At 39.1% G+C, this 24,783-nt stretch overlaps 1 protein-coding gene across 8 annotated transcripts in view; it reads right to left on the bottom strand.

Moving 5' to 3' along the window:
* The window catches only part of si:dkey-151g10.3 (serine/threonine-protein kinase WNK3), a 54,042-nt gene that overhangs the window by 25,521 nt on the left and 3,738 nt on the right, over window positions 1-24,783 (bottom strand). For all 8 annotated transcript variants that reach the window (XR_006928138.1, XR_006928140.1, XR_006928139.1 and 5 more), the window contains one exon: window positions 13,577-14,396. Coding sequence is in view for 5 of the 8 variants with exons in the window: in XM_046869323.1 (XP_046725279.1) it covers window positions 13,577-14,179 (603 nt within the window). In the remaining 3 variants the exon portion in view is untranslated. The remainder of the gene's footprint in view (window positions 1-13,576; window positions 14,397-24,783) is intronic.

Raw genomic sequence — 24,783 nt, 5'->3', positions numbered from 1 at the left:
CTTCTGTAGTCTCAAAAATGGTGGTTCTCTAAATGTAGTCTTGGGACTCCTATGGGTCTCTGAAGCACATCTCTCGATTATTTATTTCCATCCTAATTAGAAACTATAACTGCTGCTTCATATAAAATGAGTTAAATGAATAAATAAATAATTATTTTATTAGACATGTGTCTTGTAGGGGGGAAAAGACAGTAATTGTAAATATGCACAGAGTCATTTTTTTTCCGACCTTGGCTCCCAATTTGGCAGCCTATATAGGGTGTGAAGTGCTTGCCAGGTTTCCTGTTAAAAGTCCATTGCAACCTTGGGACACCTTCCTGATCCAGATATGAGAAAGATTTCAATACGTTTGGCAAATTGGGGAAAAAAGTAATATATGAAAAAGTACAATTTAGATATATGTATATAAAAAAAAGAAAAAAGGAAAAAAAAAAAGGTAATTTTCTTTACTCATGGGTGACTTTATATGTATTTCTTTAATTAAAAATAGATCATGGATGCACAACCATGCTCTAAATAGTCCCACTGAAACATTTTGCTGGCCCTTATTCTACTTGTTTTCTACTAAAATCCAACAAAATATGTTGTGTTTACAGCATCTCAGTTTACTTCCAGTTGTGGAAGTGTGGCATTGTTTAAGTTCCTTATAGAAGTTTCCATGACTCTTTGTGTTTTTCATTTATTTCTGCATCCTGTGACGTCTACTGTCTCTTTAAGGTTCCTCAAGGACGGTAAGTGTTACCAAGATTTTCCTGCATAAGTATGAGTGTGTGTTGAGCTTAAGGTTATCTGAGTGTTAAGGTTATGTCCTATCAGTGCCTGTGAGAGCAATCCCAACACTCAGTGAATATATATGTGATGGCGCCTTTGTGTCTAGGTTTTTGTGTGTGCGTGCGTGTCCATCCGTAGCAACTTGTCCTAGCGTTCAGTGTCTAAGAAAAAAAAAAAAAATCCACTTGCCAAACCAAATTCAGTATTGTTTATCAATCTTTTTCAATGAAGGCAAACGTACACGCATACTCATCATCCATGACATCATAAGGCACTTAGTTAACATGATTACTTAACTTGATGTTAGCGTCATCTCAGGAGAGCGATTTCAAGTAAAAATCGTTGCATCCTCATGAATCCAACTGACACTTTCTGATGACATCTTTAAATCCGTCCTAATCCTTATGGCCCCTGCTTTCAAATGGCCTTTAATTAGATTACGCATCATGCACTCAGTGTAATGGTTGGGGGGAGAAAAAAAAGTGTTGGTGCACAGACAGGATGAATGGAGGCAAAGACAGCAGAGGAAGAGAAATGAAGGGCTAACCTTTAAGACGACGTAACAGAGAATGAACAAAACAGAATGATAGAGTAGGTGCACTGAGGAAGTGAGGGAAAACAAGGAATAAGGCTTTTTTTGTTGTTGTGGCAGACCAATAGATATCACGTTCCCACACATAATTAGGACATGCGCCAGGGTGAATAAGGAATGCAATCGCGTATAGCCATAAATTGCTTTTGACGAGCCTGTAGGCCCGCGAGTCAAAGACGTCATGCAACGCGGAGTCTGTTTTCTAAAATCTGATGTTGTGCTGTTGGGCGGCAGAATTGGTTGATTGCTCATGTTTTTAAAAACACATGCTACTGAATCAGACCTTTCAAAGCCAACAAACTAGCCAAGCTAACTATCATATCAATTATGAACAAAAAATGTAACAGGCTTAGCTAGTAAACATGCCTAATTTATATTGCTCCGACAAATGTATGTAGCTCATTAAAAAATCCACATCGACAAACTACGGTTGCTAACTACAGCCAGAGAGCCGGATTCCTTCAGATAGACACGTTCCTGTAGATAATGGAAGTCTATGGCTCGACAATTTCACCTCTATGAAACCATTATAATTATAGCGTTAAAACAGCATCCTGGGAACAAATTCGAAGGAAATATAAAAGTAATTACTTGGTGTTATTTGGTTCTTGTTTTGTTTGGGGTTTTTTTTTTACATTAAGCCAGCTTTAGCTTTCCCATGTGACACATTATAAAACCCATGAAGGACCAAGATCAAGAAAAGGTTCAAAGACCAAAAGCCACACCAGGGCTTCATCTGACTTGTTTTTTGTGTGTGTGATTTCAAAAACTCATGGAGTTTCTAAACATTTTCTTGTGCTGAGAAAAGAAAATTCCACACTATATGGACAAAAGTTTGTGGCCTGACCATGAGATTTGGCTTTGCTTTTTAAAAATCCCATTCCACATTTAGTCCCTATTTGCTGTTATAACCTCCACTATTCTGGGAAGATGCGTCACTAAAGCTTTGCGTACTTGAGGAGTTGTGTGTTTATTCAGCCATTAGGGTGTTAGTAAAGAAGTCAAGTATTGATGTAGGGTAAGGAATCCTGTGGTGCAATCAGCATTTCCATTTCCGTTTTATCCCAGGTGTTCTGTTTTTGGTTTTGTTATTGTCATGCCATTACATTCCATATAATTTGCACTTCTATATCTATATACATACATAGAGAGATAGAGAGATAGAGAGATAGATGTCTTATGTAACATGTAATGCTACCGTATCTAAAGACATCCTATACAATTGTGTACCTTCAACAGAACTACATACGGCTGGAAAAGTCAGGTGTCTCATTGCTGCATTGCATATGGGTGCAACTGTAAACAAAGAATACAAAGCAAACAAAGAATCTCTGGATTTGCTCAAGGCCTGAAGCATAGCAAAGCTAATGAAGATGAGACGGCTTCTTGTGGAATGGCAGGTCACACTAAAGGCAGTCTGATTGTGGGTTGTGGTGGTGACCTGTTTCACCCTGTGGGCTCTTGGTTGAAACAGAGAATCATCCTGTGTCTGCACTGAGAAATGGACTAAAAAGAATAGCTGCTGTGTGGTTCAAATAGTACCATAAGGTGCATAGTGAAAACAAAAATTCTCCGGTCACTAGTGCATGCAGAGCAAGATCCCATTAATGATACCATTTCAGATCCGAATCATGCATGGCTTCTTAGAGAGAGATGAACTATTTTCCACAGCTCATGCAAATAAAAAAAAGTCAAGCACTTCATGCTATGCATCATGATTTAACAAAAGCATTTAGTCGAGCTGTGGTGGTCAGGTGCTCTTTAAATGAGCTGGCTCACTGATCTCGCCGGAGAGCCTGAGGAAAATTGGAGTGGTGTGCATTCTGCAACTTTGCCCACTTCCTGCTCTCACTCAAATATGATCTTGTATCTTCACTTCTACAGTAAACACTCGGCCTTAATGGAATGCCTGGCTCCTTAGGGATCACTGAGTTAATTGTGTCCTTTCATCACTGTATATCTATGTCTTCAGGGGTTTGCAGAAAAAAGAAGGAGGGGTGAATGGAGCTCACATTACAACCACATGCACCGAGCTGCAGTCGTGAAAGCAACACAATATCAACCGGCATGAGCAACTCTACACTTTGCATCCACAGTGAAAGTGTGTATGTGCGTGTAAGCGTGTGTGTCTGTGTGTGTGTGTGTGTGTGTGTGTGTGTGTGCATACAGTCCCTTAGCAATTTAATAGTTGGTTTCCAAGATTAAATTACCATAATCTATGAGCGATCGGACAAACAAGGTACAAGTTGAGAAAGGCTGTACTATATTTGTTACCTCCCAGACTGTTTTGTTTTTAGTTAGATATCGTTCAGAAATGAACATGGTATTGATGACAACAGAATTTCCATTTAAGACAAATGTCAAAATACACACACAATATATTATTTTTCGTTATTTGCCTGCATCATTCCACTACGTCCTAGTTACTAGTTTCTGCAGACACATTTATTGTAAAATATTTCTAATATTGTTACCAAATCTGTACGCTGAAGTCACAAGATTACACTGCGAAATCCCGAGTTAAAGCAGGTGAACCAGCAAATCTTTTAACACCAAATTCCAGAATGCATTGCGGCTTTATGGCGCGGATCTACGGCTTGACTAGTCGGTGCCTTGGCTTGGTTACTTAGCAATCTGCGACATGCTGAGGGTGACGGCGTTGATGTCGGTATAAGCGTGAAACTTGAAACTTTGCAAGCCGATATGTGTGTGTCCCTCTGAACCGCTATCAGCAGGTACTGAAACCGCATTGTGGGCTGGGCTGGAAACATAAGCAACCAAATAAAGTGAAAAATAGGCCAAATGAAGTTCATGCAAAACAAACTGAAGATCAAGCGAATTATAAAAAGGTCAATAGGCATGTGGTGTGTGACATTTTCCAAACGAAACACTTCATTTTACACCTCCATCAAAGCACCACTATCATGTGGTATAACTAATAATGACAACTACTGTATTAAAATTCTGAATAAAACTTCTTTCTGTTGCTGATAATCACTGATGCAATATGCTGACGTGGAAGCTCACCTTCACATTTACCTATCATAATCTTTATTTCAAACCGTTTCATCGGTTAGGAAACTTGGGTGTGAAATGCACGATAAGGCAGTCAAGTTCACTTATAGGACATAAAAACAAATTAGAAAAAAATGTAAATTAAATATTGCATGGATCATATTTAGTGATCTTACTTTGCTTGTAATACTTTGTATTGAACTGTATTATGAGGAGCATAATGGCAACACTTGACATAAGAATATAGCCAAACTAATAGAATTGCATGTTTTATATAAATAAACTTCGTGCACAGGACGAAAAAAGTCTAATAATAAACAACAACAACAACAAAAAAAACAGGTCCATCTTGACCATTATTCCATTAGTCCATTATTTAAAGCCCTACTTGATTTGAAGTGATCATTCAAATGCTATTATAAAAAAATCTATAGGAACTAACCCATAACTAATATTAAATGGTGAACCACTACTGTTACAAAATGACAAAAATCACTAACTCCTGGCTGGACCCCTTTGGACCCCTCTAGCCCACGTTGCTGGAGCACTGACTGCTGTGTGCTCTGTGTGTAAACCTGGATGTGTATATGTTGTGTCAGAGGATGAACTGGGCCAGACTAGTCTAATCTGGGTCGAATGCATTCAGCCAGTTGTCTTTCTACATGGGTTGTGCTGTCTATGCAGACCTTTTGTTTCAGCCTGACAGGCACCCACTGTAATTACCTTCACTCATGCCTCTCCTGACCTGCATGAGCACACACACACAAATATTCCCCACATGACAACAGAGTCTGCCATTGCAATGAGTAGAAAATAAATTAATGCATTTGTGCACAAATATAAACAAAGCACAGCATTTTTAAATGTTACAATGCCCCATTAAGCCCATATTATCATATATCTGAATAAACAGCTAAACTGGCAAAATTCACAAAACTATGGCCAAGTCACCCCACATGAATCTATCGTGTAACACAAATACTTCAAATGCTCACATCAAGGACATGTATGAAGTGAATTAAGTACAGCCAAGGAGGAGGTTAACAGAGGAAAATGCTGACCTACTAGAAACTTCCATTTCGTAGACTCTCCAGCTGAATGAATACATCTAATCCCTGACTGCGGAAGTCTGTTCTCAGTACTCACTATGCATAGCTGTAGGTGTGTGCAATTATTGACAGCAAAAGCAAGCTCTTGAATTTATACACAAGCAGGAGGAAACAGCACTGGGCCTGGTCTCACTGATTATCTTACTTAGTCATGTTCACATTATCGCCTTTTGTCCTTGTCTCATATTATCTACAGCTAGAGACACAGACATGCAGACATCTTGATATTTTAGTATTTGCTCATTTTTCAGGTGTAATTATAACACAGCGGGGTGTGTAGGTGTGAAGTGTGGGGTGTGTATACACACACACACACAATTATAGAATAAAAAATGCTATAAGTTTATGTACTACACATATACAGCGCAACCTCAATACTCACAGGGGATATGTTCTATGAACCCTCACGAGTAACAAAAAAATGGCAAGGTTTTACATCCTTTTGATGGTTTTCAAGGGGAATTGTACATGTACTGTACTGTAAACTCAACAAAAAATGTGGATTACTTGTCATAAATGTTTTATTTACTACTTTAAATGAATAATACAATAGTTTTTCAAACATTAGTGTGTGATTTATTAGTACAAACTCTGTTTTAAAATGTTACTCCAAACTTTCGAGCCACTCGCGGCTTCTCGAAAACAATTAGATTTTTCGCGAGTTTTGCGAGTTACTCTTGGGCCGGATTCAAATGAAAAGTCGCGAGTGTCAATTAAACTATCGAGGTCGCGAGTGTCAAGGTCAGGAGTATCGAAGTTCCACTGTGTGTATATATATATATATATATATTACTATGTACACACCCCACACTTCACAGTTTAATTAAACTTGAATAATGAGCGAATACTAAAATATCAAGATGTCTGCATGTCTGTGTCTCTCGTAAATTAGCTGTAGATAATATGAGACAAGGACAAAAGGCGATAATGTGAACATGACTAAGTAAGATAATCAGTGAGACCAGGCCCAGTGCTGTTTCCTCCTGCTTGTGTATAAATTCAAGAGCTTGCTTTTGCTGTCAATAATTGCACACACCTACAGCTATGCATAGTGAGTACTGAGAACAGACTTCCGCAGTCAGGGATTAGATGTATTCATTCAGCTGGAGAGTCTACGAAATGGAAGTTTCTAGTAGGTCAGCATTCTCCTCTGTTAACCTCCTCCTCGGCTCTACTTAATTCACTTCATACATGTCCTTGATGTGAGCATTTGGAGTATTTGTTACACGATAGATTAATGTGGGGTGACTTGGCCATAGTTTTGTGAATTTTGCCAGTTTAGCTGTTTATTTAGATATATGATAATATGAAAATCGGCTTAAAATTAGGGGTGTAACGGTACATGTATTTGTTTGGTAAATTTTCAGTACAGGGCTTTCGGTTCGGTACTGAATGCAATCCTTTTTACGTGCGGAACATAGTTACAATCTGAGTTCCCTCAGGAACTAGAGTTAGCGCAGTGTCACTGTGGCTACTCACTCTGTACTCTAAATAATTTTTTTTTTTATGCATGCATGAAAACACAAACGTTTTTTGTGGAACGTTAGAATTAACCACACACTAAGTGATGCCATGATAATCCTCTGTAGGGCTCATCCTTCTCTCTCTCTTTTCTCTCTCTCCACACCCTATTGCTCATGGCAGGTTCCCTTACTGCAGCTTTGACACAGTGATTATACCTCCCCTGCACTTTAAAAAATTTATTTAGTCATATTATATGAAAGCACACATGGAATCTCAGGGTATCAAACCTCCCAGTACATAATCTGAGCTAGAGGGTGTTTTATTTTACTTCCTTATAGGCACGATAGAAATCTAATAAGCAACTAGCACAAAGAAGAACCACATTCATTACCATAACAGTGTATTTGCATTCACTGACTTCATTCATCGGTCATCCATGATTTATTCTGATAGGAATAAACGACTGATTTGTAAATATTTTGAAAAAATATGCTATATTTTCATTAAGAGATATTAATAAATAATTAATCTTTGTGTGTGTGTGTGTGTGTGTGTGTGTGTGAGTAAATGGAACTAAAAAAAAAACCCAAATAACCTAAAATCACGAATCTATTGGTCACGGTTTATCATTACTTCTTGCAACAGGGGACTGAAGACATAGTATTGCGCTTCTTCCTGGTGGAGGCTGTGCGACATCATACATCAGGTAGATTTCACTTGTTTGCTACAGTAAATTTCATGAAGGTGCCATGGAGAAGTGATGTGATGTGAATGAATTTCCCCACACAGCAGAATAAAGGTAAGGGTTTTTTTCTATTATATAAATAAAAGAAAACCTAGTTACTTTGTCTATATCAAAAAAAAAAAAACAGGTAAAAGACAAAAACAGACAAGAATTGGAAAGTGAATGACTGGAAGAACGTTGCGGTTGTTTTGGAACAGGGAAGGTTGGAGACTTATTCTGGGTGTAAGGAATACTGAACAAACATGGCTACCATTCCATACTTCAACCCTGTGAAACTACATATGGACTGCATCTAACTGAAACCAACAACGTCCTGAAGCATATGTCCAAGTTCTGTAATCGTTATTTGGAGAGCAAACAGTTGGCGGGAGTGTTCTCTGTCATGGAATGGCCTGCCCAGTCCCCGGACCTAAATCCTATTAAACTGCTCTGGGAAACAAATCTCCAATAAGAGAAGTTCACCTTTGGCAAGTTTAACAAGAGGCAAAGAATTTCAGCTGAATGTCTGGAGAACTGTCCCAAAGCCAAGAATATAAAGCTATTATTCATGCTTAGGGAGGATTTTTCAATGAAAATAAAGTGTAACATCTTTACGTAAATCTCCATACCATTAAATTACCTAATTTGTTGTATATAAACAAAAGCAACTTGCATGGGTCTCTGAAACCATAGCCCTGTACATTCAAACTAACAGACTGACAAGCCAGGGTTCATTTTCGCTTGAAGTTTGTGTCACAACGCCACCGTTCCTGTTATAGTGAAAGTGACATTTGATTCGAAATAGTTATGACAACTGTGACTAATCCAAGTCATGTGGATATAAAGGATTATTTCTATATGGCCTAAGTCAGCCTGTCCAACCTTGCATTCTCTACTCTTGTAAATGTATTCCTTTTGCTATTAATTTTACTACATCGTACTTACTAAATTATGAAGACCTGAATTATGAACACTTTCAGGCTTTCAATGTTTAATAGATGTTAAGAGATACTTTAACAGGCTAATTTCCTCCCTTATGACTTGGTTAAGCTCAAGGCTGAGCGAGGGGGAAGGAGGATGGAGCCTGGCACGGCACTCGAATGCAGAGATTAGCCAGGTCCACAGTGTGGATTTAGCTCTAAACACATGACATACTACGCCTTGCACACAAAGCAAACCAAACCTGCTGAGAAACCAAACAAAATCCACAGTAATTGCTTTACTTGCCTTCACTCACAAACAGCATTTTACAGCTCCTAATTATGGACCAAAAAGCCACCGTTATATCGATGCCTGTTTTCTTTCCAATGATAATTTCACCCTTATAATAAGTGTATGTCATATCTTATACACATTGTACCTCATATCTCTTAATCGCTTCTCCTTCTGCATTCATTTCTGAAAATGACTTTTAAACATGAATGTGGTGTGTTTGTGTTCCACCAGTTTTCTATTCAAGGTCTATATTTGAACACATGTTTTTGTATACAACATCGAATATACATGAACACCTGTACACCTGCACATTCATGCAGTTATCTAATCAGCTAATCACAAGGCAGCAGTGCAATGCATAAATTCATGCGAACACACGTCGAGAGCTCTGGGTACTGTGCAATATCAGAATGAAGAAAAGGTGTCCTAACTGTGATTTTGGTTGTGGCCTGGTTGGTGGTGTCAGATGGACTGGACTAAGAATTGCAGAAACAGTTGATCTGGGATTTTGCACACATAACTGTTTAGACAGAAAGTTGCATAAAACACAAAAAACAACAAATGAGTGACAGTTCTGAGAGTGAAAATTCCTTGTAGATAAGAGATTGCCTACAACAGCAGATGAACGCTCTGATCTCCATGTCTGTCAGCCAGGAAGACGAATTTAAAGCTATAATACGCACAGGCCCATCAAAAAAAATAAAATAATTATAGCCTCAGATTGCTGTTCCTGCCTGATATGATGTGGTTTCTTGCTGTCAGAACCCACCCACCTCAAAGATATGTTCTTAGATTATAAATTTTTTGTCTGTGGTTTTAAAAAAAGGACATATTTGAGTTACTTTAGACTTCCTCTACTTGCTGATTGTGTAAATGCGTATACAAGGAGTTGTACATGGGTTCATATAAAAATAAAGGGCGAGCGTATGTATAAACGAACATCTTTATGTTTATTTGGTGGAATGTTTCATTCGTACTTTGTAGCTTTTGTCATTTTCAATATGAGAAATCGTTTTTTTACTTTATACATACTACATTCGAAATCCCTGGAACCCGAAATCGACATGCATGCGTGGATTGTATAAGTAAAATCCCACTGAAATTCGGAATGCTGCTTTAACACCTCATTTAATTTGCCACTCAACATTGGTTCACGTGACCTCTGAACGGTCCTGACCATGTCACGCTTGATGAGCTACTGCGATACAGATTTTTATGCAAACAGCTTTGTGCATGCATGCGCTGACGGCAACGACGGCTTCTGTCTTCTGAATCCATTATGCAATACGGTATTCCCGGAAAATAGCGTATTGTGTACCACAATGCTTTCAAACAGAGAACCACGGCTACATTAAAAAGACAGACGCTGTACTGTGCTGACCACAGAATTTCTGCACTTCACTGCGTGCTGAGTGGGATTCACTCCGCTCTCCCACGGATAGTTTCGACGTGTAAACTATGGAGCCATTCAGCTAGAGTTCTGAAGCTCTTTTCTCTTTGCGTCTCAGGGCGCCCCACTGTGAAGAAAAAAAAAAGTTTTCGAAAGAATAACAACAATACAAGAGGCTAAGATTTCTCCAAAAGGCCCAGGATAAGTCCCAAGAAACAGCATCCTGATTCATTCTGGCTGGACCAGAGCACTTGGGAAGAAAAACATGATACAGCTGACAGATTATAATACTGTTTACTTGCAGACTGTTCAGCCGTTAGTGAGTTGACAATAAAACTATATTTTGTATGATATGTTTTTTGCCTCCAATATCCATGCGGTCTATTTTGTGTAACGAAGCTGTACACAGCAACACAGAAAAACATCTAAGAGTAGGATTATATTTTCTCAGCAACCTCAGGGGACAGACTAATTGAACTTCGGCTTGGATTAGTTTTAGCCACTATTGTAATGCAATTTAAGTAATTACAATCGAGATACAATAGATATAAAAAGTCTATGCAACCCTGCTGAAATGGCAGGTTTCTGTGATGGAAAACCTTTCACTTTCTCCTGCCTCAATGTGTAAAAATGACTGAAAAACTATTTGAAACGTACAATAGCCTAGTTTCAAATGTGATTGTGCACACAAACGCTGCATTTTTATTATTTATCCATGGCCTCCAAGCTTTCTTTGGTTCAATTCAATTATATTTTAAAGCGCTTTTAACAATGCTGCTAAGCAGCTTTTCCAGAAAGAAATACCGTAATTTCCGGACTATTAAGCGCACCCAAATATAAGCCGCACCCACTGAATTTGACAAAGATTTTTATTTTGAACATAAATAAGTCAATAAGCCACTGTCTACACTAAAACTATTGAACTTTACACAGGCTTTAATGAAAGACAGTGTCTGTTACACGGCTTGTATCTAAACAGTCGCCTACCAAGAAGGTCATTGTTCACTGTCTTCCTCCTTCCTTTCACAATACTTTCTCTCTCGAGTTTTTCTTTTGGCATCATCGTGCGTTTAAAAATCACCATCGGTGAAGCTTTTCTCCCGATGCCATGCAGTTCAGAACACAGGTGAAGTGTTTTTTCATGCCCGGTTGTTTTCAGCGTGACGAATGATTCTCATTTCCTGTTAACAGGCCGAGTGAGCGGCAGGTCAAACATCAGAGGAACCTCATCCATATTTATGATGTGGTGTGGCCCGATTCAGTGGGAGCGCATCTGATTTAATATAAAGAATTTCATTGGTTCCCCTGAACCCGTTCGGCAATTTCATTGGTCTAATGTTATGGGGCTCAGTTTTTTGGCTTAAAGTTTGTGAAACCGGGAAAAACTCCATAAATTAGCCGCTTCATTGTTTAAGCCGCGGGGTTCAAAGCGTGGGAAAAAAGTAGCAGCTTATAGTCCGGAAAATATGGTAGATTACAAATAAAAATTTTTAAACCCATAAATTAGTCCCTATCCATTTATCCCTAATGGCCAAGCATGTGGTGACAGCGGAAAGGAAAAACTTCCTGAGATGCGCTCTCCATCTGGGTGACGATGAAAATTCATTCATAATATGTTACAATGAATGTTTTGGAAATCCTTTGTACACTTCTCCTGATCCATAACTTTTATTCTGATTCATCTTAGTTGATTCTGATTTTTTTTTATATCACCAAAACCCACCATTGTAACAGGGGTGTGTAGACTTTTTATATCCATTGAAGGTTACTATTTTCGCCATTTTTCTTTTTCGCCATGAAATGTGATGATAGAAAAAAAATTCTTAAATAATCTTTGCCCCGTTCCAATGGTAATAGCTCAGTGGTTAAGGCTCTGGGTTACTGATTGGAAGGTTGGAGAATCAAGCTCTGGCATCGCCAAGCTGTAATTTTTGAGGCCTATGAGCAAGGCCCTTAACCCCTCAGTGTTCCAGGGGTGCTGTATCATGGCTGACCCTTTGCTCTGCATTTGTCCCAGAATTTCATTGTGCTGTAAAGGATATGCCACAACTATAAAGCACCTTCTTCTTCCCCTTGACTAAACATGGTAGCAGACATGACAGAGTGTCTTGTTATGATTTGAATACTCGTTGTATAACACTGGTATAATGCATCTGTTTTTTCATTTGGTTTATTAGACAGATGGTTCCTCACATCTAAACTGGCTACTTAAACTTCTTACCAAACCTAATGAAATATTAAATCAATCTGGCTTGAGTAGTGATTGAGAAAGATACTTAAATACCAAGAAAAATCCAACAAAGTGTATTTTGGGAAATGTGAGGTTTCATTCCAGCTACAAAACTGCTTCCGGTTGGAGACAGCGAGTTTATTAAGGATGCAAAACTAATTGGAATAATCAGTAATAATGTTTATGGAAACAGGATCAACATAGCAAACTGGATTGTAGAGATCTATTCCTAGTAGGAAAAACCACAGTGTATCACAGTGGGGGCAGCGGTGCTAATACTGAGAAACCACATGGTACGTTGTGCAAAGCTGTTTTCAGGTCTAGCACTGTTGAGACATTTTTAAAGAGACACAGTATAACAGATCACCAGATTTGATTGCAACATACACGTTTCTCGTTTAGAAACCGAGCAGCCTTACAGAAGTGTGAATATCAAAGATCAAAACATACAATTGAATGAAGGCAGCAACAGAAGAGAAATTAAAAAGTAAATACAAATATACAATTTTGATAGGTTTACTTTAAAAAAAACAAAACAAACAAAAGAACGCACTGTACAATGCAGCCAGCATTATGAGCACATAAAACACCTGCTGGAAAAGATGAGGAATGTTTGTGGGCATCTAACAATGATGTTCGTATGCCGTTTTTAATCATCCCATTCCACATTTAGTCCCCATTTCCTGTTACAATAACCTCAACCCTTCTGGAAGGAGGTTCCACTAGATGGAGCGTGCTTGAGGAGATTTGGGTTTATTTAGCCACAAGGGTGTTAAGGTCAGGTACTGATGTAGGTGAGGTGAGGAGGCTTTGGTGCGATAAGCGTTCTAATTCATAACCAAAGGTGTTCAGTGGGGTTGAGGTCAGACCTCTACAGCAGGCCACTCAAGACCACTGGAAATTTGTGTAAACTATGTCTTCATGGAGCTTGCATTACACACAGGGGCAATGTCATGCTGGAAAGGGTTTTGGGTCTCCTAATTGAAGGAAACATTTCATGCTACTGCATGAAATTCAATTGTGTGCAAGAATGTAATCGATTAAATTATTCCAAAGCAGCACTTACCTGTAGTTCACACCAGGCCACTTCCACCCACGTCTCTGTGTCCAAGCCTTTATAAACCGTCTTAAAAGCTCCCCGGCCAAGTTCGATGTCGAATTTTAGGAAACGGCCACCAGGTGACGTAGCCACAGCTTTCATCTCAGCCTCCTCCTCCTGCTCAGACTCATCCTCTTTTCTCTTTCGTCTGGGTACAGATGAAGCACCTTTAACCAGTTCTAGGCCACCTCTGTGAGTTCCATCAGTCGCCCCGTGCTGAGCTCCACCACCAAAGACACAGTCTGAAGCATCGGGGTGAGGGATGCCATCCTCCTCTACGGGCTCATCCTTCTCACAGAGCTCCACGCTCTTCCGAAAGAAGCGTTTGTTCTCACGCTTCGGATTAGATGTTTCCTCTTGCGCCTTGCTGACTTTACCTTCTTCTCCAACAACTTCTGCTGCTCTTGCTCCTGAGACTTCCTCATGTCCAGGCCCTCTCTCCTGTGTCTGGCTCTCCCTTTGGCTCGCTGACTGGTTCCCTGTCCACTCGTCCCCTTTCTCCCTCTCTCCGTCAGGTTTCTCTCCAGATGACTCCTCCGTGCCGGTTGGCTCTCCTGGGTCGGTTGCCATGACCAATATACTCCCCTTTCGGGTCCCTTTTTTTGGCCTGGTTTACAGGCACATAAAAAAACACTTGCTGGTGTCTTTTGATTATGTCAGTTTTTAGTTAGTATGTTTCTTCTATCCATCTCCATTTAACTGTTCTCTGCTTAACCGTCTTGTAATATAGATTCAGCAGGTGAAAAAGCCGTTCTCTCAAGGTGAAAAAAACAGCTTCAGGTAAAACCTAAAAAAAGAAAAAGTACAAAGCATTCAAATTCAGTAGGTGTCAAGTACATGCAGGTCTTTGTGTTATAATATTGATCATGCAATAATCTGGACTTAATCATATGGTTGTTTGTGAAGGTGAAAAACGGTCCCATGTGAACGAATACTGCTTAATTGCTCGCCAAACATAATTAGCTATTTAGAAATAGACATGGTTTGAAGTGCATCCTGAACTGCTTCATTTTATACCGCAGTAATTTACCATTTCATCTATTGTCATTTTTTCAATAAATTAACATTACGTCATCATTTTAAATAATTTATTATGTTTAATATTGTCGAACATCCAAAATTGACACATAATATCACTTACATAACAGATATCGATTAGAACAAACAGTTTGTCATTAGAAACCTCAAAGCCAGCTTTCCTGAAGACTTTCCCCGATTCGGAGAATTTAAGTTACCGTTTCAGACTGTTACAAATAACGCTGACACTGAAATTTCCTAAACAAGCACCACTTTGGAGAAAACTACACGACTTGAATGGATACAAATATTTTTAGTTCGTTTATGTGGAACGTCTGCGAATGCAAGCGCCCGTGAAAGCTGTTGCTAAAAAAAATGAGTGCATTAATATAAACTTTGCAGTTGGCACCAATGTCCCAGTTGCTGCCGAGGAAAATTAATGAACACTTTCAGAGCGTTCCGAATCAAGTAGTGCTGTGGACTAAAAACAGCTTTAGCAAATACTTCCGTTTCATCCGCACACCACGACCAGCTCACCATATATAAACATCAGAGCACAGCAATTCAACACTATATAAAAATAAGTATTGGGACACCTGTCTTCTCCAGCCAAATGTGGTTCTTCCCCAAACTGTTACCACAAAGCTAGAGGGACATGATTGTATAGGGGGTCTTCGGATTTGGCAGCATTCAATTTTCGCTTTACTTGAACTTGGAGACCCAAATCTGTTCCAGCGTGATAATAGCCTTGTGCACAAAGCCAGCTTCATGAAGATATGCTTTACATGGGTTGGAGTGGAAGATCCGGAGTGGCCTGCTATAGAGCTGATCTGAACCCTATTAAACAATGAATTGGAAAGCTGACTGCCTCCACACCCTACTTCGGTACCTGACTTGACTTGACTTGGTTAACACCCTTGTGGCTAAATGAGCACAAATCTCCACAAGCGTACTCTACAAATCTATTGGATCAACTTCCCAGAAGAGGCGAGGTTATCATAACGACAAACGGGGACTAAATGCGGAATGGGATGCACAGAAATAACATACGAATCTTATAGTCAGGTATCCACAAACCTTTGTTTTTGTATCTCTCTTATTTAGACAGACTGTTCCTCTAACCCATTAGCATTTAGTTCTATGAGTCAAAAGGTACTGCCTTGCTGCTCTTAAAGCACCTGCAGGAGACAGCTTTCCACTTCCCTTGGCATTGCCTTCACTTCCTAATGGCTTACAATTGCTACTCACAACCCGACACATCACTGACGATTTAATTAAATTATTAAAAAAAAAAGAGAGAGAGAGAGATACTAATGCAGATCAATAGTTCAATTGAATGTACAGCAGTATAAATGGACTTTAGGCATGTATAGAAAGCCCCTGAATGGTTCAGGAGTCATATCATGTCAGAAGCTTAGCTTTAAAATATAGTCCACATTTAGGTAGTATTCGAACCACAAGCTTTGAAACAAAGCTAAAACACCTCATGACACTAAGACAGAGGATGCCTTTTAAGAATGGCAAAATGGATGCTGCAGTTAAAGCCCTTAAGATGTCAATAATTCATAAGCACCAGAAATGCCAAATTGACCTGAAGCAAAAAGGAATAGATCGTTGTCAGGGAAATGCGTGAGGTAAATAAGAATATTAAAGGTGGTCAGCAATATTTGAGTCCCATTTAGACATAATGGAAGCCTCCTTATTCAAAGTAAAATCCTCACATGAAGCAAGGCTGGGGACTTTGTGTGCTGTCTAGCACCAGTCTCAGAAATGGTCGACATCATTATCCGTGCCGCTCGCCACGTCCATTACGACCTGCTGCACTGTATTTGAATGATTGTTTCCACTGAATCATCATTTTCTTGTAAAAAACTGATTCAGCGATAAGCTGGTCATAAAAAAGCAGCGTAAATCCATCTTAGGTTTTACTGTCTGCCTCTGATAGTCTATTTATTGTCTCGTTTTTTTTTTTTCCACCCCTCATATATGTGTGTGCGTGTGTGTGTGTGTGTCTTTCTCTCTCCCCTCTGGTGAAAACTCTCTGCTGTTGCTGTCCATCTGTCCGAGGCAGTTGTGCCTCTGTCCTCCACACTGACAGCACATATCAGGCTGACCTGTGTGCAACCTCATATGACTGTTCAACTAAGGGGCTAATTATAGCAACAGACACCCGTAACATTTAGCCTGTATTAAACACACAACAACACAATAACAAGTCAGTGTGGGTCAGGAAAATAAAAGACATATCTTTAAATATCTATATAACCATCAAATCAATTTCTGCCATTTAGTGATTCATTTAAATAAAAAGAAATTGCTAAAGCATGCGCAAAGGTCTTGTGACGTTGCTAAATGATGTAATGTGTATATTCAACACGATTCCTTACACATAAATGGCTCCTTACAGACTGTTTCTGCAGTGCAACCTTTATACTGCAGGAATTTCATCCCTGTAAATGTTTTGTTACCACAGAAACAAGGACGTGTAATATTGAGTGGATTGCTATAAACCTGTGATCTGCCTTACAGTTGGAACTACAATCAGATCCATGCTGTTTTCGAGAAAAAAAACCCAAAAAACAAGGTAACAAACAGCTGCCAGTGCCTCCGTATCTAATGCCTGTGTGGTCATCAATAATGTAAGTCTTCTTCTTTCGGGTTCTCCCATTAGGAGTCCCCACAGCGGATCATCCGTCTTCAGACCCCCCTATCCTCTACATCTGCCTCTTTCAAACCAACTACCTGCATGTCTTCCCTCACCACATCCATAAACCTCCTCCTTGGCCTTCCTCTTTTCCTACTTCCTGGCGGCTCCATCCTCAGCATTCTCCTACCGATATACCCCATGTCCCTCCTCTGCACATGTCCAAACCAAGAAAATAAAGTAAAAGCCATTATTGACTACAGTAAATATAAAAAAAGTGAGATGAAATTAAAAAACAGCTCTTCGTCCAATAAAAAGCATTGTGAAGCATAGGGGTGACAGCATTATGCTGTTGGGGCTACTTCTCTTCTTCTGGGACTGGGGCTAGATCTGGTGAAAATATAGGGAACCGACAGGCAGCTGAAGATATAGAAAAATGTCAGATGCTAGCAAGATAACAACAGAAGCACAGATTCCTAATGGAAAGGGAGTGACTTCAAGAAATGATGATCAACATATTAGAATAAGCTCATGGCCCAAAGTGTCTATTTGGTCAAAAAAATGTATAACCGAATTAGATTTCATTTCATATTTTTTAGAGCCTGTTTTAGAATTTTGACCTCAACCCTATTGAACATCTTTGGGATGAACTGAAACTCTGACTGCACCCCAGGGCTCCTCACCTCACCTACATCCGTATCTGACTTTACAAACACCTTTGAGAATTGAGCTCAAATCTTCACAAGCACTCCAAAATCTAGAGGAACATCTTCCCAAAAGAGTGGACGGGATTATAAGAGGCATTAAAAGTGGAATACGATGTTTAAAAAGCGCATAACATCCTTATAACCAGGTGTCCGCAAACTTTTGCCGATATAGTGTATGACCTATGCAGGGTTTCAGTGTGTGATTTGCATGGGTTTTGCTCAACACGTTTTTTTTTTTTTAATGCGAGTGGAATTTGGTCTGAGCGCTTGGTCACGTTGGCTTAATAATATTTGTGAGACAAACAAAAGTTATCGATTGACAAGCTTTTCACACAGCATGCGGTTTTCTGCTGTCGGTTTCCCTCCTTCGTAGAGGAAAGTCTAGAGTTCAGACTGAGAGCACCGCTTGTATTTTAAAAGGTAAAAACAGTTTCGGTATAAAACAATAATCACGATTTCCCCTTCTCTTTCAATTGGAAAAGTAACTAAAGCGACTGTACCATGTGACGCAGAAGACATGATCTTCAAATGCTAAGACGTGAAACGAAATGAATGCGCACTTGCAGACAAAATTCATTTGTCTAGCCCAGCTAAACAAACATGATTTCTGTACTCTGCGTTAAGTTTTTCAATTACCAAGCAAACAAATAAATGAATGAAATGGATGAATAAATTAATGTATTCGTGGTCTCACTTGGAGCACTGATAATATAATGCAGTGTGATTATTTTTTAGAAAGAACATATTTGGACCAGGAGTGGTTTCTAAGATACTATTGGGAGAAATATTATTGTGTTATTTTTTTTATTTATTTTTATTATTGTTGTGAAAATGCTCACGGCCTCTCTCGTGTGTCATGAAGTGGACAGATGGATGCTGGTGCAAGATTTCTGTTTATTACGAAAAAGAAAAAAATGGAGCCAAAACAAGCCAGTGGGTTAGGCAATACTCAGAAATGAGAGATGAACAAATAGTCAGGCAATTGGCCAAAATCTGTCAACCAGGCTGTGTTCAGAAACCCTGGCACAATAACATGGAGAGTCCAAATTAACCAAAGTGAGTAGAATGTTTGCAAACAAGTGAGGTTGCAGATACCAATGTGCAAATATAATTAAAGTATAATGCTGAACCGTGTGTGGTTCGCTCAAGATATTATCGGAAAAAAAAGAATAAACTATATGGACAAAAGGTTTGTATGTGCTTTTCAAACATCCACAGCCATTCCACATTTAGTCACCATTTGCTGTTATAATATCTTCCATATGGATAATAATGAATATCCTGGGAAGATGTTCCACTGGATATTGGAGGGTGCTTGTGGAGATTTGTGCTCATTCAGCCACAAGGTTTTTAGTAAAGTCAGGTACTTATGTAGAGTAAGGAGGCCTGGGGTGCAGTCAGCGTTTCGTTAATCAAAAAAGGTATTCAATAACTCAATATCTTCCATTCCAACCCATGTGAACCATAGCTTTATGAAGCTGGCATTGTCATGCTGGAACAGGTTTGGGTCTCCAACTTCAAGTGAAGCGCAAATGTATTGCTACCACATCCAAAGACATACGTCCTATACAATTGTGCACCCCCTAACATTGTGGTAACAATTTAGGAGAGAACCACATATGGATGGAAAAGGCAGGTGCCCCTATACCTTTGTCCATTATGTAACATTAAACCTATAATTAGAGGGTGACCGATAGCTAGGTTGGATCGTACTTGCCGATAACCAATTAATCACCTGATTGTTTTTTTATATACATCCAGAATCTATTAAAAAAAATAAATCCATCCATGTAAAATAGAACTGAACTTTAATACAAAGATGAAAACCAGTACTGAATCATGAAAATGTGCTAAATGAAATAAGCATTTAATGATTTTATTCATTAATAAATATAATTATATTCCCTGGTGGTCTAGTGGTTAGGATGCGGTGCTCTCACCGCTGCGGCCCGGGTTCGATCCCCGGTCAGGGAACCAACCCCAGCCACTTTCAGTGCCGGTCCCAAGCCCGGATAAATTGGGGAGGGTTGCGTTAAAAAGGGCATCCAGCGTAAAAACATATGCCAAATCAAACATGTGGAGGATCCGCTGTGGTGACCCCTAACGGGAGAAGCCGAAAGAAAGTTTAATAAATATAATTATATAATTAATACATACAATATAGTGCAATCTATGCAGCGTGCAGTCTCGTGCAAAATCTAAAGGCACTTGGCATCGGTGATTCGCCTCTAGAGGCTGCTCTCGTAATGACAGCTGACCTTCTTAGCCACTGCAACAACGGAAGCAACCCGGAAAAACTATCGGTATGGATATTTGCCGAACCGTACATCAGCAAAACCGTTTAATCGGTCGACCGCTATCGAAAATAAAAAAATTAATAAATGATGATTGTGATGATGTCCCTGTACACAATTGCGGTCAGTAGTTTAGTTGGTTTTATCAGCTATAATTAATTAAGCTATAATATTTTAAGTATTCTAGCCAGTCTGGGCTAAATATTGTATGTCTGCGGTTATGTCATCAGGCTCACCACAATGCCCAAGTATCATTTACCAAGTATCACTGCTGTTCCTTATGGTACACATACCACACATCAAGCGCACACTTGCTTTCTCTTTCTCTTTCTCAAGCACTATACTCGCTGTTGTGGGCTTTCAGGTTTCGGGACATGCAGCAATTCTGGTTCGACTAGAAACGATTAAGCCTTGATTTATTCAGATATCACCTTCAGATCAAATGGCACTTAAATGTAAAAAAAAAAATTCAAAATTCGGATCATAACTTAAAAAATAAAAAAGCTAGTTTTTACATTAAAGCATCCTCATAAAGATAACCAGAAACCAAAACATGTTGCCCAGTGTTTTCCAAACTGGACTTTGCAGAGTGTGATTAAGAAGACTAAATTACAGCTCGTGAAAATGATCCAAAGTCAACAACACTCAGCTGTACACAGGTTCAGGTTTGATCGAAACATAGTGCTTTAGCTGATAAAAGTTTGGCCTTTTTTCAAGTGTGAAACCCGTGGGCTCCTTCTCATAACTCATGCTAACTATATGAGTCAGAATGAAAGACTTTACTGTCTCATAGTGTTTTATGACATTAATGGCACTCTAATGACTGTTGCACTTTACTGCATTGTTGTACAATCGACGTGACAGTATAGTAGAGCGATTTGTTTATTGTTACCACAGATATTGCGAGATGCTGCATATATAAGCATCCATCTGACCACCCTTTTATCATATCAAATCAAATCAAATCAAATCAAATTTTATTTGTCACATACACATACATACAGGGTACGACATGCAGTGAAATGCTTTTAACGACGGTCTGGCATGAGGGAATAAAATGGGGTGAAAAGGAGAATAAAAATTATAAATATAATAACAAAATTTTAAAAGAATAATATAATAACAAGAAAAGAAGGCAGATAAATAAGGATATAGAGATTTATAAAGATATATATATATATATATATATATATATACACATACACAAAAATGCTTATGGCAGTGTGCAGTTAAACAGTAAATATAACTCTGTATATATAACTCAGTAAATATAACTCTGCCTCTTAATGCCTTAGCATTTCATTTGTATCAATTTCCAATTACAACGTAAAAAAATAAAAAACAATTGGTATTTATTCGTTCTTCTACAGTTTTATCCTACTTGAGGTTGTGGTGGATTTAAAGCCTGTTCTGGGAACACTATGAAGAGGGAGGCTCAGAGACACGCTCTGAATGGGACGCCAATCTACCACAGTGCACCATGCACACACATTGACGCACTTGTTCACAACTAACTACTAGACTGGTTTTGGGAATTGGAAGGGAAACAGAGAACCGTCAGGAAGCCTATCACTACATGTTGAAAACAAAGATGCACAGAAACTCTATAGCCAGTAACCTAAGGTCAGGACTCGGGGACTATTAGGTAGCTAAGTGTCGCCCACAAATGGTATGAATGTTGCGTTTATGTAAATTTAAAGGCACCTACTTGTGGATACAATATGAAGATTTTGAAAATGCGAATCAGTCTTAGTTATACTGTATATCTATGACCGTCTCCATTGGGGGGAAAACCGCAAGCGAGAAAGCACATAAACGTCCCTCCATGTAAAAGGGCACGAGGCAAACGACAACACGTGACAGAGAAGGAAGTTCGTGTTTAAACAGGAGCTGATTTGTTTATGCCCTCGTGACAAAGAGATCTCGTAAAAGCCCTTGCCAGAGTTAGTGGCGAACGTTAAGCCTCGTTTTCAGTCCAACGAATGCATCCGTCACACTTCCTAACACAACAAGGAATATTTGAGATTATTTAAACATCGCATTCAATAAATGAGCTGCGTTGAGAGTGTTTGGATTTTGTCCTCGAGTACTTCGACGAGGAAAGAAAAATCACCAAAAGTCCATGATTGTGTGATTTGCAAAAGAAAAACGAAATCAAAATCAGAAACAACCGTCGTACTCCGAATATTTTTTTATCTACACACGCGTGACTTGCTTGACATTCACACCCCTACCTAACTCATCTCTTTCAATAGAGGAAGGTACGGAATGGAATGATGGGTGTGTCTGAAATGTGATTACATCTGGGCCAGATTGGTTTGATTGACACTTCTTCTAACTTGTTCTTACAAGAGGTAAAACAGGTGCCTCTGCAGCACACGTTCATCAACTGAGGCTCTCTTCAGCTCATGATGTTCCCTGGCACTTTAAAGCGCTCAGCGTGGCTCGTATCATCTCGCTCTCGCACAGTGTCGCCCGCTCCCACAGAGCTCTGAAAAAACCTAACACAACAGGAGCTACACATTGATGAGCCCTCCCTGCTTCTGCCCACTTTTTTTCCTTTCAAATCATCGCTCACTTCATGGGTATACACACACGTTAATCCCCTAGGCCTGAGCAGGCTGTGCTGTTTTACTGAAGCAGACAAAGAGGCAGCCAGGGGGACACTGTGTGTGTGTGTGTGTGTGTGTGTGTGTGTGTGTGTGTGTGTGTGTGTGTGTGTGTGTGTGTGTGTTTTGGGACGGTGAAGAGGAGGCAGTAGAACAGTCTGAGACATAATGTAGCTTGATGAAAAAGGAACAAGACAGGATGATGGTTAGGAAGAGAAAGTGGACATCAACACAGAGAAGGAAAGGCTGACAGGATATTTGTATGTGTGTGTGTGTGTGTGTATGGGTGAGGGGGGAGGGTGTGAAAAATGTGTGCATTTGTGTGAATGAAAACAACAGCATGACATTAGGGTTGGGGTTGGCAAAGACAAAAAAAAGAAAAAAGAGTTCTCTCCTGAGAAAATATGCTGTGGGGGTCTGTATGTGAATAAAAGCATTGATTATGGCTCAATGGGTTGGGGGCAAAATAAAAGCAATTACCATTTGGGAACTAGTCGCATACAAATACAAAATAAATAAATAAATAATTGGTGGCTGCCAATTAAAACAGTAGAATATATAAAATGCATAATGTACAACTGGAGACTATTGGAGACGTCTTACATAGGGCATATCCTACACGTGTCAATGTGGTATTTACCTAAAGCGATTTTAAAGAACAGGAAGTCGTGTGTTGACACAATAGTGGAGTGTCTCACAGACGGATGCAAATCACGCAAAGCAGCTTTGCCGTCAGTCAATTCATTATAATTGTACACAATACAAATCCATAAGAAATTACTAAATTTACCATTTCTGAATTTTGCAAATGCTTTTCTGAACTCATTTCAATTTCCACTTCTTTAAAGCTACACTATATGGGCAAAAGTATTGGGACACCAGACTTTACCAGCCACGTGTGGTTCTTTTCCAAACTGTTTCCGCAAAAAAAAATATGGAGGCACACAATTGTACAGGAAGTTGTTGGGTGCAGTAGTATTGCTTTTACCTGCTTACTAGAAGACCCAAACCTGTTCAAGCATTACAATGGCCAATTTTAGGAAGCCATGGTCTACACAGGTTGGAGAGAAAAGATCTCGAGTGGTGTGCGCTTGAGCTGTGCCTTCAACCCTACTGAACACCTTTGGAAAAAACTGGAATGCTGACTGAAGCCCAGGCCTTCTCATATTACTTACATCAAGACCTGACTTCTCATGGTCAGGTGTCCAAAGATCTTTCATCCATACCGTGTATGTGATGGATTAACACTGAGATTCCTAAACACAGAATCAGTGTTGGACAAATCAGGAGCCCAGGCAGTATTTTTTTTCTCCCCAAAGTGGGTTCTGTATTGCATATCCGTACTGAGGGCTCCACAGAGTCTATTTTGGATGTCCCTGGATACAAAAGTGAAGTGATGGCTCAGGCATTGGTCTTTTTTTCCCCCCTACAGTTGTCTGTGAGTGCTAAATCAAAATCTTTATCTGAAGATATTTTCTGCAACTGTCTAAACACTCACATGCTGTCAAATCAATCTAGAACTTTTTGAACATAATTTTCTTTTCTTTTTACTTTAACTTAGAGTTGAAACGAATCTATAAGTTATTTACAGATTTGTCACTATGGCATGATGACCCATTAGCCAGGATTATACTGTAATGAGAAAAAGAAACCTTCATTTCTGCATTTAAGAACATTTTGGGACTTTTTTCTTCTTCTGTTAGGTATAAATGCGTCAACTTTTACGTGCTTACATTTTTTTTATAATTATTATTTTCTTTATTAGTTACTTTTAATTAGTTTAATCAATGATTTCTATAAAAACAACAACAACAACAACAACAATAATTAAAAAGCATCCAATTGAGCTTATAGGTCCATACTGGGGCAAGAATATTTATAATTTGTAATCGTGAAGAAAAAA

The sequence above is a fragment of the Silurus meridionalis genome, chromosome 16 (genome assembly GCF_014805685.1).
Source record: "Silurus meridionalis isolate SWU-2019-XX chromosome 16, ASM1480568v1, whole genome shotgun sequence".
Taxonomy (NCBI): domain Eukaryota; kingdom Metazoa; phylum Chordata; class Actinopteri; order Siluriformes; family Siluridae; genus Silurus; species Silurus meridionalis.
The sequence above is the reverse complement of the archived record's forward strand: the minus strand, read 5'-3'. Positions and strand labels throughout refer to the sequence as shown.